Source organism: Pseudochaenichthys georgianus, chromosome 15, assembly GCF_902827115.2.
Source record: "Pseudochaenichthys georgianus chromosome 15, fPseGeo1.2, whole genome shotgun sequence".
In the NCBI taxonomy this organism is placed as follows: Eukaryota; Metazoa; Chordata; class Actinopteri; order Perciformes; family Channichthyidae; genus Pseudochaenichthys; species Pseudochaenichthys georgianus.
This window is the reverse complement of record NC_047517.1, coordinates 17,389,869-17,408,417: the sequence shown is the minus strand read 5'-3', so window position 1 is coordinate 17,408,417 and position 18,549 is coordinate 17,389,869. Positions and strand designations below refer to the sequence as shown.

Genomic DNA, 18,549 nt, shown 5'->3' with positions numbered 1-18,549 from the left:
ACTATAACATCCACCAGAAACACACGTTTCTGTATGTCATATGTTCAATTTAAAGGTGAAACAACCTTGCACATGGCAACAAATTACGAGTTAATACACAACAGCCTGCAGGCATAACAACAGCCACAACTATGATCCATTGAAACTATAAAAACAATGATGAAATACAGTAGCTTGCATCACAACCTATTCCCCAAACAGTGACAGCTGTGTCACTTTGAAATTGAATAGAGCTGGAGCTAAACAATACCAGAGCTGTTATACATTGTCTATATTTCACAGTTCATTTATTCCGCCATTCATATAGAAATAGCGTCATACCCACTTACGCTTGAATTTCGTTCAGCCTATAATGCAGTTTTAAAAAACAATATTCATTAAAAGTACAACACATTCAGATCCTATGTCAGCATCCAACTCAATAACATTACATAACAGAGTACGACAACATCACAATTCCCAATTTGTGTTTGCAAATACAGCAGGTGCCAACGAAAACTCAATATTATGCTTATCAAATAAATATACTACTTTGGCCTTTTTCCAAGACACTTGCCTGACTGTGTTTAAATATGTTACAATTGACATTTAGTAAAATATCTCACTAGGCTTATTCATGAGAATAAAATAATTAGGCCATGCATATAAAACATGTATACTATATTTCACGTTTTGATTTGCCTGGTTATGGCATGTTAATACAGGTGTTCAATGAGCTAAGAGTGGAAATGCAGAAGTGGGTGTGCTCTCATTGAGTTTCCAGTGGCATTCAACACATGCAAGAAAATGAATGAACATACCTTCATCTCTCTATGAGTCCTCTAGGTGCCCAGCGTAACGAATCTAAGGATGAAAACAAAGGTTGAAGGAGATGTTAGACATTACAGACACTGCCAACTTCAGTCTGCCATGACAAGACACGGTTATGTTATGATGACATCACTTTTTCTGCTACACTGCTGGGTGCCATCTAAAAGCTGGTCGGAAGACTCACACTTTAAACTGCTTAGACAAACATCGCCTGCACATCCAATTAGGGATTGTGGGTTTCATTCTAGAGTGAGGGTGCAATTGATTTAAGAAAAGTTTGCTTAAATAATGCCGACTATTGCACGGGACTAATGCTATGTGTGCTTGAGCTTTGGGACACATTTCCCCAAAATATCTTCGTTGTAAAGTAAACCGTGACAGACTGTTTGCTCTCATTTGCAGAGCCATAAAAGCCGTGTATGTAATGCCTGGTGTACTGTAGTCAGCAGCCAGACTTGGCTTGTGGCAAAGAAGGGTGAAACACAAAGTAACTAGTGCTCTGCTCAAATGCACGCATAAAGAAGCCGTAAGTATAAAGTGGTATACGGTAAAAAGCTGCACGTTGCACGGGTCTTTCAGTACGGCAGCGTGGTGTGTCCGCTGTCTGCACTGCACTGACTCTACAGCAGAGGATGACGCCATTTCTGTAGCTGACAGTCGGCTAAAAGGGAGAACACTTCACTGAAACACTGGAAGCTGCGGGACCGGTGGTCGCCATTCACCTGCCCCGACTAGAGCCATTACTGTTTCGGAGACGAATATCTTGGTGTTTACTGAAAAACTGCCCCGTGACCGGTCATTTTGGTTTTCGCTTCTCCTTCTTGTCTCGGTGCTCTGCGGAGAGTGCACTAGACAGCGAATATAAAGCGATAATAACACTCGCGACTTAAACACCCCGCAATAGATATGTCCCGTTAAACGTGTGTCCTAATAGCAGCGTTGAGTTGAATAAAGTAAGAAGCAGCCGTGCAGCCATTCTTAAAGTCACTTTCTCTCTTCACAAAATGTTGTCTTTATCGGCTGGTCTAGCATTTCGCTGACTGTTCACTGAGTAAGGTTGCGTCTGACAAAGAAACAAGTCGACGAAACGGTTCGCAACAAGGTCAAGCTCAAATAAGACGTGTAACGCAGCAACAATGCATTTATTACCTTCAACATGTTATTGTTTTTAACAGAAGACAAGGTCGCAGCCCTCATGTGTGGCTCTTGGTCGCGGTGAAGGATCGCGGAGGATACAATGTCATCCGCCCCAGACAATTTGCTCAACCAGCCGCTGCAAGTGAAAGATAGACCACCACCAAAACAATTCACACAAATAGCCCGAGCCTCCATATTATTCCCTCCTGCCCTAAAACCTGGTTGCATGTTTAACTAAAGCTTCGAGCCCATTTAAACCTCTTCTGTCCAGACAGTTTGTCAGCGGGGATGTTGCCAGTTACGGAAATGTGCAAAATACTGGCCACGCACGTACACACAGCATCGATACAAGTATTCTACAGAAGAGGGAAATTAGTCCACATCGCATTTGGTAATTTAACTGATCAAATGGGTGAGTTCCTTGATACAAGGTATCCCATCTGGTCCAACCTACACTGGAAAAGTCAATCGTGATAAGCGAATCATACTCGCGGCACAAAAGAAACCACTGACGATGCGATTTACCTGTTAAACTACACCGTTTAGTCGCTGATCGACAAATCACACCCTGCAACGATGTCAAGCTTATTCGGTCGCCGATGGTTTCATGTAATATCACTTTTGACGGTTATTAGTGAACACCATGACAGGCGCTGCTCGACGACAAGGATTCCTCCACAACACAACACTCCGATGCTTGTCCAGTAGCATAACCTCTCACTGTGCTCATCGTCTTCATTTGGATTGCTACAGAATAACTTTGTTATCGAGCAGACCAAGTTTTTATTGTGTAATCTCGGCAGTCATCTTTTTTGCTATCCAGTCGCTAAATTCATTCATTCCCCAAGATCCCTCAAACACACCACAGCTTTAGTTAACAAGTTAGCTTACGTCAAGGTTGGATTGGTAGCAGTGGGGAAGCAAGCTAGTTAAATGTTCAAAATAACGATAGCTTGCCGAACAAAAGCAGTCTTACCTATGCTGTCAAATTGAGAAACACCTCTGTTTTTCGACGAAAGTGAATTAGTAATCCATAGGAACATTTATGTAATAAATCAGACGGATTTTAACGTCGTCCGTTGGCCCCTAGTTGATGTTGGATGTGGATGGGTAAAAGTCGTTTTCGCAGAGCGCTGCTGTTTGCCTTGTTGAGTAGCTCCTCTAGCCTAGCTCTTTCTGTGATCCCTCTCCCCCGCCTCCTGAGGATGAGTGACGGGCACATTAACCCCGCCTCTCACAAATGTACGCTTGTCTATTGGATTGCACAGCGAAGGGAAACGCCTTAGCAGCACGTGATTGGCTGATCTTAGAGAAAAATACCCATGGTAAGGTGTACGAAGTAATCCTACTGGGTCGTTCTCAAAATACACAGCGACTCAAAAACGACAAAAAACTACAAAACCAATTTTCAAAAACATGTATGTTTGATATATGTTACTGATGGTGCTGTGTAGATGTATGTGCGTATTTCCATTTCCCCCTAGCTGGAGATTTTACTGGGCGATGTACAAATAAAACGTCAACACATCTATGTGCGAAGAACCCATATTGTTGCAGCCCCCACCTTCTCTGCGCCTGCTCTGTAACGACGCCGAAGCATATATAGGTTGCTAATCGAAACTAGCTTGTCATGTGAAGGGTCTCCACACCGTGCGTAGCAAGAACGCCATTAGCCTAGCATAGCATCCGGTGAATAAGCCATTATCACACGGACCTAAACATGATATGAAAGCGTGCTTGTGACAGTCACGTCGTGTGTATGAGTCGACTTGCGTTGATGTGGACGTTTTTATTTTGATAAAGAAAGAAAGAAATGCTCAACGGTGGTTTACCGGCGCGTTTATGTTAGCCTGCTAATTCCAGCTAACTAGCATCCTGGCTAACAGGAAACCAGTCAGCAGACTGACAGGGAGCAGCAAAGGTGGGTGGAGTTAACAACCGTAGTAGCATTTTATTTTTCAAACACTTCTGTTTATGTGTAATTGAGGTTACTGTGTCATTTTAATTTCTTTAATATGGTCAGTCAAGTTCCCATTAAAACATTTTCAAAAAGATGGAATAACTTTTGGTAAACTTGTTCTTCCTAAAAATGTTGCAGCTTCTTCAATTCTATATATGGCTTTTTCGTTGAGACAAAATGAGGATACAACAGTGTATTTACTTTTTATGTTTTCCAGTGTGCAATTATACAATACACTGTAATTTGCAGGCCTGTGTTAGATAGTACAGTACCTATTGAAACCATCTTTATGCTAGGTTGTCAGATTTTCAAAAACAATGAAGAGTAAATAATATAATGTGATAACTTGAGATTTCGTTTTTTTTGTGGTATATTCTCTCGATGGAAATGCAATGCTGCTGACATTTTGTAACGTTTGAGAAGATGTTTTTCTTTAATGATCACTAGTTGTGTTTATATGTTGATTGCCACACCACTCATTAGTTCCTATAACTTTCCAGTATTTTCTTTGTTTAAAATGATCCAATCATGTGATTAACATGTCACTCACCATGCACACATAGATATTATTTTGGCTGTGCACTATTCGGTTCATAGAGCATGTTTAAACCCTTACCTTTCAAACAGCACATACAAAACATAGTTTTGCATTTCTTCTTTTCATTCATGTGCTTATTTAAAGGACAATTATTTATAAAAAAAAAAAGGTTAAAAGACTAAGGATGTGTCCGAAATCCTATACTATGCACTACATACTCAACATGTGTACTATTGTTAACCCTACATACTTTGGTGTCAGAAAACAGTCATGTACATCTGTTCGGACACAGTGTGCTGTAATTACACGGCACTTCCTATGAAGCCTCATTGCCAGTTGGAAGACGCGTAACTATGGTAACTCAGTCAACCTCAGCTCTGCTGGAATCTGCAAGCATGATAAACAGCTTCAGTTTTTAGGAATACTTGAACTGCATAGTATTGGTCCAGTGTTTTCATACTGTAATAGTTTGCAAATCCAGGCCTATTTGTTTCATACTAAGATTCGAGACATACTTCAAAATCTCACATACTCATAAACATCTAATAATAATAATAAATTCGATTTTTAAAGCACCTCTCATTGCTAACAGCAATTCCAAGGTGCTACAGGAGGCATAATAAAAACAAACAAAATAAACAAACGTTTAATGGAAAGCTTATTAAACACACAACCTAAAAGTATCACTCATGAATAATACCTACCCAGTTCTTGTGTATAATGCTATAAAATGGTTGCAGCATTTTGCAGTTATACCTCTGATGTCAGTTGCACCACGTGTCTTTGAGTCTGCAACTTCTTCCCCTATGATTCTGTCCACTCAACACTTCTTCAATCTGTCAGTTAAAAGCCAGCTTTAAGTGTACTGCTGAGAAATGGACAAGTAATCCAACATGAACACACCACAGGCATCCCTCCCTCTTCTTTGACTCTAGTGCGATTTTGGACTTGCACCAAGCCTTTTTACTTTTAGAGCTAAATAGTGTCCAGATTATTAACTTTTCTATGTGCCTTGTACTCCAATATAGATTTGTGAAAACTTCAAGCAATGGATTGCGACTCAGAAGCCACATCTGAGCGAATTCTGCTGGAACCCTACAAGTACTTGTTGCAACTACCAGGTGAGTGTCCATGTCAGTGAATGCATAGTTGTGGAAGATATTTGTATGCAGACATGCAGCTATGTGGTCATCGGTTTTAGAGCTTCACTGAGCCGTCAACTGCTTTCTTCTTGTTAGTGGCACTGGATAATGGCCTCACCAACATGTATACAATAACTGATGTGATGAAAGGCTTGGGTGTACAACCAGATAGACACAAACTGCACGCTGCATAAGGTGAGATGTTTATCTGGTTGATCCTAACACCTAGCTTTGTGTTTTTAAGAGGTGTCGCTTAATGTGCTTATTATATAGAGGTTACGGTTCTGGCTTTATCTGAAAGGACATTACATTCATTCGTTGTGAAATATTCAGTTCGGTTTTTGACAAAACTACTTTTTTAGAAAGTGTGCATTTAGAACACAATCATGACTAAACTGATCCATTTAATTGCCATTTTGAGTGATGAATATCTGTAATACAGCTTAATCTCTGAAGAAAGTAATACCAATATGGCATAATTGTTAACGTTTAAACTGTTGATTCTACAGTGAAACATTAAAATAAAGACCACATAATTTAAACTGATTTGGTGTGAGCTGCTGAGTGTTGGAGATATTGTACATAGAGAAGCCTTCCTTTACATTACATTACATTGCATTGCATTTAGCTGACGCTTTTATCCAAAGCGACTTACAATAAGTGCGTTCGACCAACAAAATACAAACTTGAAGAAAACAGAATCATATAAGTACATCAGGTTTCATAGAGCCAAAACATTTCAAGTACTACTCAACTGGCTTTAGATAAGCCAGTCCTTTGTTAGTATATAAGTGCTTTGTTATTAGTTCTATCGCTTGAAGTGGAGTCGAAAGAGATGAGTTTTCAGTCTGCTCCGGAAGGTGTGTAAGCTATCTGCTGTCCTGATGTCAATGGGGAGCTCATTCCACCATTTTGGAGCCAGGATAGCAAACCCTTCCTTCTTTCTAATATAATAGAACTATTTGACATCAGTTCATGGTGCTTAAAGTGCCAAAAAATATCAAAAGCTAATGTTTCAATTAACCGGATACTCTAGATCAGGGCTCTCCAACACGTCGATCAGAAGACAGCGGCGAGCTACTGAAAAGCAGCTTATATATGATGATATGATGAAGCTAGTTTAATCTCATACATTCATGGGATTTATGTAACAGTAAAACAGAGAATAAGTGTGCACCCACATGCACTATTTTTGTTTTTATAATGCTGTTGTAAATACTCCTGTTGTCTGCTGTGTTCAGACTTAAGTAATGTGTGTGTGATGCCACATTCAGGACCTTCAGTGTCCTTTTTTTAAACAGAAGACCGTTGCTAGAAGCTGCAGCTAGACTGCAGAAGTATTAGTTTTTTGTTTTTGAGGATGGAACAATTTCACACACAGATATAGGGAGGCTAGACCTATACAGTTGATTTATTATGGTTTATAATTTCATGTCAAGACGATGAAGAAGAAGAAGAAAAAGATGGCTGAACTGTTCAGTGTCAATCCTGTGGAGATGGAGGTTATAAATCTCCAAAATCATGTTCATATTAGAACATTCACCAAGCACCACTGAAAATGTCTGCTTTATTTGGCTCTACAGACCTTTGTGAAGCAGCTTTTTCTGACATGAATGTCATGAAATCTAAATACAGAACAAGACTGACTGATGAACATTTAAATGACTCTATTAGAGTGAACCGAGTGAACCTAAGTGGGTACACTCCAGCATACACCTGTATGGTGGACTCCATGCAGTGCCATTCATCTCACTGACTGTACAAAAGAGTGAAATGCTTGTAAGGTGGTGATTAAGGACATTTATGTGAATTCTCAGTGAAGTACTCACTTTGTGGGCCATAATAATATGTGAGATATTTTCGTTTTCTTGGACCTTGATGTGAAGTTAAGATTTGTGATAAGCTTTAGGTATTGCAATTTCACACGTGTACAAAAGTAGCTTAATTCAACTGACGAGTGCTATGTGAATAAATGTAAGCGATGTGATGCAAGTAGCTCTTGGCCACTTTCATTTTTTCAAAGTAGCTCTCAGATGAAGAAAGGTTGGAGACCCCTGCTCTAGATTATCCATAGACCTTGTTGTGAGCAGTTATGTAGTATTGTATTTTATTTCTTCTACTTCGTACCTATGGGATTTTCTGTGGCCAATGCCAATGATTTTGAAAGCAGGGCGGCAGATGGCGGATATATAAAGCCAATTATGATGTGCTTTCTTTATGCAGGAGAACATAGTTTATACATGAAATTGCTCAAAATAAGGACTATGGATTACCCTGGGTAAGAAGGTCAGGATTTCTGGAGACACGCATTGCTGTTAAGACTTCCAAATGGGTTTTTAACATCAATTTCTTCTGTCTTGACCAAGCGCTCCTCAACTGCTCTTTGGGAGACCGTCTTTATTTATTTTTTGCAAGTAGCAAAGTGACTAACCTAACGCCAGAATCACATTTTGGGTAAATAGGACAGGTCCTTCGGGTTTCTGTTGGCTGGGATGTTTCCCTTTTAGCATTGTCACTGTCCTTAAAGCTCATAAGGAAACATATATTTAATGTCTGGCAAGAAACATTTTCATTAAAGACATTTTGCAATATTGTACCAGGGTCTTTTTCATAGTTTTGGGCTAAAATATCTATATTTTGGACTTAAAAATCAATCAATCAATCAATCAATCAATCAATCAATCAATCAATCAATCAATGTTTATTTATATAGCCCAATATCACAAATGTTACATTTGTCTCAGTGGTCTTCACAGTGTGTACAGAATATCAGTATGACAATACGACACCCTCTGTCCTTAGACCCTCACATCGTACAAGGAAAAACTTCCGAAGAAAACCCACAGTTTAAAGGGAAAAATGGGAGAAACCTCAGGGAGAGCAACAGAGGAGGGATCCCTCTCCCAGGACGGACAGACGTGCAATAGATGCTGTGTGTAAATTGAAAAGATAATACATTTGCAACATAGGTAGTCCAAATGTTTGGAAATGCATGTGTGTATAATAGGAAGATGAATCTACGAGGATATCCATCCAGGACCGATGATCCAGGACCACAGCCACGACTCGCGATCCAGGACCGCAGGATCATCCATGGCTCCGGATCCCGGCGTATATAGACACCAAAAAGAAAGACATTTGGGGAAGCTGGGTTAATCGGAACATGAGAGTACACAGGTACAGACCGAGAGAAGGAAGAAGTAAGATGTCCCCCGACAAACTAAGCCTATATCAGCAAAACTAGGGACTGAATCTAATCAGCCCTAACTATAAGCTTTATCAAAAAGGAAGGTCTTAAGCGCACTCTTAAAAACGGATAGGGTGTCTGCCGCCCGAAAAATATACTTGACCAGCCCTGTTTGGAGTGTGGCTGCGAGCACTCAGCTGGAAACAGCTTCCCGACAGAGAAGAAAGACAAAGCAGCTTGAAGCCTGGTCTTTGAACAACAGAAAACGTCCTGTGTTTCATTCAGACCATTTCCACTTCTCCGGTCACATCCCTTCCTACCTGCTGCCAAAGTATTTGTGCTCAAGCCAACCTTAAAGTTGAACTCAAAATGATTTATAAATAAACATGTCATTTTCCTTTTTAAGTTTGGTATCTCTTGGGATATGTACCTGCCACCTTCAACAAAGTGTCAATTATCACAGACATAGGGACTAGAAGAAATACATGTAAGTAAGGAAAGCACAGGGAGCTAATGATTTGTAACAGAAGTAATGTGAAAGATGCATTTAAAAGCTACCCTTTCTTTAAGTTTGAAACCCTAACTTTTGTTTTCCGCTCTCTCCTCAGGAAAACAGGTGAGGACAAAACTATCCCAAGCATTTAACCACTGGCTCAATGTTCCAGAGGACAAACTGCAGGTGAGGAATCAACCGTTGGAGCCTTTTAACATTCACATTCAAAGTCATCTGTAGTCGTAGAATGCTTTAAGAATGTAAAATAATGGAGTGCTTATTCAGAATCCCTTTATTAGTCCCACAGAGGGGACATTTGCATCGTTACAGCAGGAAAGAGCCGCAGACAGCTTAATGTTACATATGTTAAAAAAAGTACTAAGTTAATAAAATTCAAGGCAATTGATGTTGGAATGCAACCAGAGTGTTGTTTCTTTACTGAATGTAAATGTAAAGCTTGGATATAGATCTTAGAGCGTCCATGATGTATTACACCATGTTGTTAATCCAGCTGAGACTCAAGTGGAATGAAATTAAAAAGGTTGGCTGTGCTTTGAAAAACCGTATTCTTTTCTCTACTTTTTGATCTGCAGCTTTCCCTTATTGCTGATATCATGACTTGTTTACGTTGGATGCATTTTGTTTTCCCCCATACAGCGCTTGCTACATGTTCTCACTTGCTAGATGTTCCGATAGTTGCGAAGTCTGTCTGGTTTAGGAATGCACAGGTTGTTTTTTTCTGAATATTTCGACATGCTTTGCTGCAAACTAGTCTAAGACTGAAGTAAGACTGAACTGTGCTGTAAAGACAAGTGCCTTAAATCAGGTCAAGACGCTAGAAGTTGGCAAGAGCTTAGTAGAGCTGCTGATTTAGCAGATTTTTACAAAGAAAATATGGCCGTAACAAATTACAATGCAGAAAACAACTATAGATAATATTGTTCACTGAAAGGGTCAGTAATGTATTTTCATTTTTAAATGCGGTATCCTTCAGACAACTGCTCCAATAAAGTCCTGCTAGCTCTTTGCTTTGTATTGTTAATTATAAACTCTATGACAAAGCAGCTGCTGCACCTATTGTTTCATATCAAGGTGTCTCGGGACTCCTTTCAAGTAGCGCAGTAGTAGCACATTAACAATCATTTCAACACCTCTCAAAATTACTTTTAAAGAAGTAACAAACATGACTATACAACGGAAGCATGAAACAATCAGACCTTTTTAAAAAAGGACACAGGATTTTGACGAATTTGATGTTTTCATACTGTCGTTTCTTCATTTGAATTCTAAACATAGTGGATTGCCTGCCATGAGGGGTTTTGCCTGGACTGTGACTTGTGTTTTGACTGTTTGTAATATAAAAGTCATTTCTGAATACAAAGGCTTTACTGCAACAATGTGAAGGGCCTCATATACTCTACTGTATTTGTATCAGCTTCTATTTGCTGTTTGGTTATACCTGTTCAGTTTCCTAAAGTCACATCAGATTGGTACCTTTGCAGTTTGATTGAAAAAGTCAAATACTAAATTGATAGTAATCAGCTGTCAGATTGAATTAATGGGAATCCAGAACAGTCTTGGAATGTAATAAATTGAGTATGACTGGAAAGCTGAGGCTCTTGTTGATTCAATGTGTGATGATGTTGGTTTTCATACTAGCCCTTTCATTGTAGTGAGACTATTCATTTAAGATGACCTCATTGTATCAAATGAAATCACAGCCTCATGAAACTTTACAAGCACAAACTAAAGACCCCCACGGTATTCAGAGGAAGTATGGCTTTTTAGAAAAAATGCACTTTTTACTAAAATCACAAATCAAAAGTTTGAGGCAATTTTTTTTTTTATGGAATCTTAACCTTTTTGGTCAATGTCACAGTGGTCAAATTCAGTACCAAATCTGTGTAACAAATGGTTTCAACCCAAAACAATTTTAAGACATAATAGAGCACCATCTTATATGCCATCCTAATGTTCTAAGACCTTCCATATTCAATTTTAATTCATTCATTTTCTTTTCAAATGTATAACTCAAACAACTTGACGCAGTGCTAAGCTCCTTTTGAATAGTCTTCACTTTCCTAGATTTTATATTATAGACACCAGTTATTTATGGCATATGCTGTTGAACATGAACAAAGTTAAGGAGAGCAGCTAAACCAGTGTTAGTTTCTGCTTCTGGAATTAAACTGTTAAGGCCATTGTAGCGTACTCTATATTCTAGATCAGTGGTTCCCAACCTTTTTTCCCAAGAGCCCCCCCAAATGGCTCCTGTTGGAAGTTGCGCCCCCACCCCCCCACACACACACAAGGGCGCAACAGCGGTAATTCAAGTTTCAAAGTCTCAAAATGCTACAACTACTGTCACAAATTGGATGAATGTGATGTAATTTGTTAAAGGGGGATGAAAGCGTAATTAAGGAGCACTATTGACTCCTTAATTACTACTTGAGCAGGTCTCCCTTGAAAAAGAGATCAATGATCTCAATGGGATTTATCTGTATAAATAAAGGTAAAAAGATTTAAAAAAAGATTTATTGGAGTGACTTTGATGGTTATTGGACTCATTCATTCATTCATTTGGATTCCCGCTGTATGAAGAAATGAAAGGACGGCGCGGAAGTGGAAACAATTCACAAAGGGATTAAACTGTTTAAAACACATGCTCAAAGTAAGCCGGATTTTGCCGATGTGTTTATGTGGATTCAAAAGTCGTAAATAATCTACAAAATGGAGGAGACCGATCTGATCGGAGCAACTGTGACAAATAATCCAACTGAAACCGGCATGGACAATGACTGTTTTAAAAATGCGCTTATCCATACAAGCCCGGTTTGGACACTTTACGGGCGGAAGAAACATTTCTATTAAAGAAACAATTATACATTTCTGTCTTTGTATGCCTTTAATAGCTACTAACTTGAATTTGTATTCAAATGAATTAATCAATTATTTTTTATATTTTATTGTAATGTAGAGACGAGGTCTTTAGTGACAATCATGTATTGCGTTACAATTATATGTATAAAAGAAAAGAAAAACAATCTAAATATGATATTTGGCCTCAAATCATCTGAGGCCTGGCGCCCCCCCTGCGATCTTTCGCCCCCCAGGTTGGGAACCACTGTTCTAGATGATGCCGTAACTGGCAGTCAAATATTTTAGAATCATCTGGCAGCATTTAGATAGACTTGTTTCAACTTCATGTGTTCCTGATCACCTCTTTGATCAAAGCATGGTTCAGGTCACAGACAGCTTCCCAAGCAAACATACGTCTCCATCCATTACAGTGTTTTGGTCACCCATTCTAGGATCCTGCCTGATTAGATCGCAACAGACAAGTGTGTGTAAAGATCGCGAGCTGATTGGCCTTTCCTCTGTCAGATTAAATTCAAATGAGCCATTTAGGATGTATTAGTTGTATTGAGCAGGGAGACCAGGTCAATTAAAGTGAACACTTCTGAACTATTGAACTGAATATTATCCAGTGTCCAGGGAGGAAAATATATAACTTGTATTTTATTAACGTGCATGCCCTTCACTGCGCAGAATGCTAAGTGCTCAGCCTGTCCGGTGTCATTAGATTTTGTGTTGAAGAGGTCTCCCTTTGTCCTGCATCTTTTATAAGCCCTCCCCATGAAGAGGAATCCTAATCCTTCAGCAGAGGTCGTGCTGTTGTCTCCTGTAGTAGTTTCATCTCCCAGTGCATAATAAAAGTCAATTTAATGAACCAAAAAAACAATGTTTCTGAGTAATACAGTTGTCAGTCTCTTCGGAGTAATTATTAAATATAACAAATCATCCATCTTACAATTTGAGTCAGTAGATATATATGTAATCACAGCTTTCACACTGCTACGCTGGGTTGCATGTGTTCGAATGAATAAGTGCTGACATTTTGAATCCACGTTTACATTTGCTCTTTGAGGCTACAGTGACACGTTGCTTTTTGTATTTGAACAGGTTGAGTTGAAGCCAGCTGGCAGTTCATATGGCCTACGTTCATATGCAGATTGTAAACAAAGGCATATCAAAGAACTGTCTTACGCTATGACTCCCTTAGGCTCTCCCCTTTGCACTTCATGTAGCGGCTCTGTAAACTCCTCCTGAACCCATCATGCAGACTTAAGAGCTCTCCTCTCGTCGTCATTAGCACACCGCTGCCAACAAGTCGCCGCCATGGAAACAACCATGCCTACAGATAGATGGAGGCGATGACAGTGACACACTCTCGTTCATTTGGCAATGCATTTTTAATCAAACCCCCATACAGTCTGTGCTTCTCTACGGTGTAGCACAGAGGAGGTGCTGGAGGTTTGGGAAGTTCCCTCTGTTGGATGGTGACCTTGAGGCTTCCTCCTGTTCTCTGTGATAGTGTAGGAAAAGTTAGCTGTCTTCGATTTATTTTTGAAAACGTGTCATTCATGAGACTGTCTCCTGCCTCGGGCTTCGAGCTTCTTGTGGGTTTAAATTGTGTGACTGATGCATAGTGACTATAATGAAGCTGCCTCCGTGAGAAAGTAATGAGGAACTGGATATACAAATATGATCCAGAGCAACTCTAAACTGCCGGAGAGTTTAATCAAACAAGGGTTTCCCCGGGAATTGGTTTCACAGCAGTAGTTTGACACATCTCATCTCTTGATCTATTTCATACTGACAGCCTAAGTAGTAGCCACACTCGTTTAATATAATTATGCCCTTCTTGAAATAGCTCTCAAGCTCTGCGGTTTTATTTCATAAAAATGAAAAAACAAATGTCACCATGGCAGTAGTGTTTGTGTCAGATGAGTAGGGGCTTCACCGTGTCTATAAAACACTGCAGGACAGCTCTGTATCGTGAATGAGTTAATCATTTACAAGCTTCATGTTCTACATTGTGGGAAATGTGCACACAAATTGGCAGACACACAGCAGCAACACACAACATTCAAAACACACAAGATAACAATCCCAGATGATGATTATACTTTGGTTCCAGATCTGTACGAGCACACCTGCCGTACATTTGAAAATACATTTGCACACTAAGCTTTCTGCTCGAGGTGAACGAGGAAGCATTTTTGAATGACACACACAAGTAGGCGTGCTGTGTGGTCATGTGACCATGTTAAAACCTTGGCTGACTCAGAGGTATTGCTGTCTGCGCTAACCACAGAGAGACGGGTCACACATTACTGACCTCTCAGTTTCAGAGTTATTTTCTTTCAATATATTGGACTCAGCGCACTTGTTTGTTGTGAAGTACTGATTTCATAATGGATCACTGATTGTTGGCAAACAGGATGAGTTTCTGCGTCAGAAACCTCTGCTGCAAATCAATGAAGTCTCGCCGAGTAGTGAAGGCACTTAAATGGCTGCATTACACAGCGACATTCTGACTCATTTGTTTTCATGAAGACACTTTGAATCTCATTTCTGCGTGTGAGTTGGATCATTACTGTTAGACAACACGTGATATATTGAATAGCCATTGAATAGTTATTCAGAGAGACAACAGTCTGTATGTTCCATTTTCTCCATGTGTGCATTCATTGTAGCTATTACCCACAAACCCCCTGCTCTTGTAAGTGGCACACTGAGGTTGGAGGGTGAGCGGGTGTCCGGGTTCCTGCCGAAGGAAAGGTTGTGTTTGGCAGATAAACTGCTCTCTGGCCATCTGCCTGACCCACTGAGCCCCTCTTTGTGCTCTCCAGCCCCACACAAACAGCTTTCACTACCAGCCACACCACTTGTCTTTAAATCAGCCCAGCACTCAGGCAGGCTGCACGGCCCGCTCAGGACAGCAGACGGATATGTTCTGTTATCAGGAAAGGCATCCACCTGATGGACAGGGGACGTTTACTAACTTCTCCATTGAGTCATACTGTATTGAAGCTGGTAGAGCTTGTATTTCTACGGATACGTACCAGTACACATCTGTTTATGTTAAGAGTTAAACCTGCGCTAAGTCATGTAGTGTCACTTGTAGCTGCTTAACCATAATGTCCTCTAACCCTTCAAAGCCACAGCGAGCGTAAGTCTTCATTCTCTGTGACTGCCTGCCTGGTTTGTTTCAGCAACAGTTCTGTCTGCTCACTCCAACTACATGAGTTCAGGCAACAGTGTAGACATGGCGCCATCTGCTGTACACATGTTGTAGTGCATCATTCACACAGAAGGTTCCTGAGAACCTGTTACTGGATGTAGAAAGTGTTCTCAGTTTTCGAATCATAAATCTATCGATCATAAATGTATCGGTTAGATTTATGATTCGAAAATGATAAAAGTAGGGTAGACATGTGGAGATTATCCGACTGAACAAAACGTGATCCGTCTCTTAAATGTGTGTCAACCACAGACCTTATTTCGAGCTATTTTCCTAAATCCTATGGAGAAATTGCATCGCTTTTTTGTCGAAGGAACCCATGCGCAGCTTACTTCTGGGTTTTAGGACGCGTCACTGTGGCACTCTATTGTAACAGTTCCTGAAAGTGAGAAGATACCAAAAAAATGAATTATATTAATATGGTAAAGTTGATTTGATTACACAATGATTCTCAAATGTTGGTGTGTTTGTGTCCTGCTCAGGGGATCATCGAGGTGACGGAGATGCTGCACAACGCCAGCTTGCTCATAGACGACATCGAGGACAGCTCCACGCTGCGGCGAGGCTTCCCAGTGGCCCACAGCATCTACGGCATCCCCTCCGTCATCAACTCAGCCAACTACGTGTACTTCCTGGGCCTGGAGAAGGTGCTGACCCTGGAGCACCCTGAGGCTGTCCCAGTGTTCACCAGGCAGCTGCTGGAGCTGCACCGCGGCCAGGGCCTGGACATCCACTGGAGGGACACCTACACCTGTCCCACGGAGCAGGAGTACCGCAACATGGTGCTGCAGAAGACTGGAGGGCTGTTTGGCCTGGCCGTGGGCCTGATGCAGATCTTCTCAGACTGGAAGCAGGACCTGAAGCCCCTCCTGGACACACTGGGCCTCTTCTTCCAGATCCGCGACGATTACGCCAACCTGAGCTCTCGCGAGTACAGCGAGAACAAGAGCTTCTGCGAGGACCTCACCGAGGGCAAGTTCTCTTTCCCAACCATTCATGCCATTTGGTCACGTCCTGAGAGCACACAGGTGCAGAACATCCTGAGGCAGCGCACGGAGAACATGGACATAAAACGCTACTGTGTGGACTACCTGGAGAAGGTGGGCTCTTTCGCCTACACCCGACAGACACTGCGCGACCTGGAGATCGAGGTGTACCGCCTCATCCAGGGGTTTGGGGGAAACCCTCAACTGGAGAGCCTGGTCAAACACCTCAGCCAAATGCATCAGGAGCCTGAAGCCCCAGCAGAGGCCAGTCCTGAGCCACACTCCAGCCAAAACGACTGACCTCACTCACATCCTGCCCCCACACACTCCACCAAACGTGTGCTAATACAGTTATACAGATATACACATTTACCAAAAACCATTGTACATTGCAGAATGTTCAATTTACAACAGAAACTTGAGCTTTTGAATTCTGCTTTGACTGCATACAGCGGAACCAAAACCGCAAAGCAGCCCTAAATGTTGCCTTTCTCTTTGTGTGCTGGATGGCATCCTTCACATGTTGTCACTTTTTGTATCCAATTGTAGCTGTGCAGTCAGTGGACGAAATACATTTCAAAAGAAACCATCTTACCTTGGTATTATGTTTGGTTTTCTGAAAATGAAAAAATAACCAGATGTCAACAGAGCTGAAAAGGCTTTCTTTTCATGTGCATATAAATGTTTTTTTGTTTTTTGTTATGCTTCCAAACAGAAATGGTTTATCTGGAGCTGAGTAAAATCTGGGTGTTTGGAATAAGATGTCTCGAGTGTGTGACGTGTGATTTGAGTATCCTTAATCATTAAGTCGCCAGAGTGCCAATCCTGAAGAAAAGAAACTGCAACTCAAGTGTCTGCTTCTTATGTAACCAGCCGGTATTATATGCAAAGCAGTGTTCGTGCTGATTATGCTCGGCTGTATATGAATACTGTTGATGTTCGTAGCAGACTGCGTTTCCATTTGGTTCAGATTCAACACAGCTCTATGCATCCCTTGTATTGTATTAGGGAGACTCAGTGACGCTATGTGTAGAACCTGCTGCAGCTAAGAACTTCTTTTGCACATATTGAATTAAATAAACATCAAAGATAACCTGTAGGCTTTTCTGACTTCTAAAATGGTCACAACTCTGTAGCATCATGGCTGATTCTTTTTTCATGATTTGAACTGAACATGTGTGATGTGATGGGGAACAGAGGCACCCTTTTTCCAGACATAAGCAGCACCATCTACTGAGCACACTGGTGTAACTGAAACTCAAAAAGTAGCTGTTTGTTAAAGTAGTTATAGGCTAAATCCTACACTGGACCTCAAGGCTTAGTTGGAATCACATGTCTTTAATATACACACATGGCCCCACCATTGCTCAACATTAAGCCATCATTATTTGCAGTATTTGTAATCATAGTCCTTCTTCTGTTGCACCAGATCCATGCGTTTACTTTTCCATGTGTTTACTTTTCCATGTGTTTACTTTTCCAGGTGTTTACTTTTCCAGGCAACCAATACTTACAACCTAGTACACAATTCCCAGCCACATGCTAAAGAAGCACTATTATACTTCTTTCCTGTATAGTTCAAGATTCAAAGATGTAAGATTCAAAGGTTTGAATGTCATATGCACATAGGCTAAGCTACAGTGTAGAAATGGCAATGAAAATCTTATGACCAGAGCTCCATCAATGCAACATGGTGACATCACTACGTAACACTTGCGCTTCTATTGGCTAGTGCTCCAGCACATTCAACGTGATCGGCTTTATTAACAAACAAAAAAAAACACCCAAAACAGTATTCTTGGGTTTCTTTCCAAGGGTTAGAAAAGAAAATCTATACTGCTCTCATAGGGGCGGGTTGACCAATCACAACAGAGCCTGCCAGCTAACCAATCAGAGCAGACTTGGCTCTGGTTTCAGACAGAGGGTGAAAAGAGGTGCTGCAGCACAGGCAGTTTGAGCTTTTTGAACATTAAATCATGTAAACATGTCAGAGTAGAAACACAAATATGAACCTGAAAATGAGCAGAATACGGCCCCAGAGGAACCTTGACTGAGCACTCACAGGGGCTGGTTGAAAAAAGGATTTGTTTGGAGTTATACTGAAAGTCTGAAATACATCACACAGGAAATCTAAATCCTGTTTTATCTGCTGCTTCTGTTAATACTGTTGTCTTTCCTCAGCCTGGCGGGCAGAGGCTATCTGTCACA

At 40.8% G+C, this 18,549-nt stretch overlaps 2 protein-coding genes across 4 annotated transcripts in view; one reads left to right on the top strand and one right to left on the bottom strand.

Annotated features, from left to right (window-relative positions):
- The window catches only part of arid4b (AT-rich interaction domain 4B), a 44,693-nt gene extending 41,502 nt beyond the window's left edge, over positions 1-3,191 (bottom strand). For all 3 annotated transcript variants that reach the window (XM_034100073.2, XM_034100074.2, XM_034100075.2), the window contains exons 1-2: positions 2,924-3,191; positions 801-843 (exon numbers count right to left, since the gene is read on the bottom strand). In XM_034100073.2, coding sequence (XP_033955964.1) covers positions 801-806 — 6 coding nt within the window. In that variant the 5' untranslated portion in view covers positions 807-843; positions 2,924-3,191. The remainder of the gene's footprint in view (positions 1-800; positions 844-2,923) is intronic.
- Positions 3,192-3,556: 365 nt separating this feature from the next.
- ggps1 (geranylgeranyl diphosphate synthase 1) lies at positions 3,557-17,101 on the top strand. Its single transcript, XM_034101379.2, has 4 exons — positions 3,557-3,868; positions 5,474-5,566; positions 9,383-9,453; positions 15,838-17,101. Exons 2-4 carry the CDS (start codon positions 5,494-5,496, stop codon positions 16,639-16,641), a joined length of 948 nt encoding a protein of 315 aa, XP_033957270.1. The 5' UTR covers positions 3,557-3,868; positions 5,474-5,493; the 3' UTR covers positions 16,642-17,101.
- Positions 17,102-18,549: the final 1,448 nt, after the last annotated feature.

Excerpts from the sequence above, each read along its gene's own strand:
- ggps1 (XM_034101379.2), top strand. The coding sequence starts at position 5,494 with ATGGATTGCGACTCAGAAGCCACATCTGAGCGAATTCTGCTGGAACCC. Across the intron at positions 5,567-9,382 it reads GTACTTGTTGCAACTACCAG|GAAAACAGGTGAGGACAAAA; the intron begins GTGAGTGTCCAT and ends CTCTCTCCTCAG. Across the intron at positions 9,454-15,837 it reads TTCCAGAGGACAAACTGCAG|GGGATCATCGAGGTGACGGA; the intron begins GTGAGGAATCAA and ends TGTCCTGCTCAG.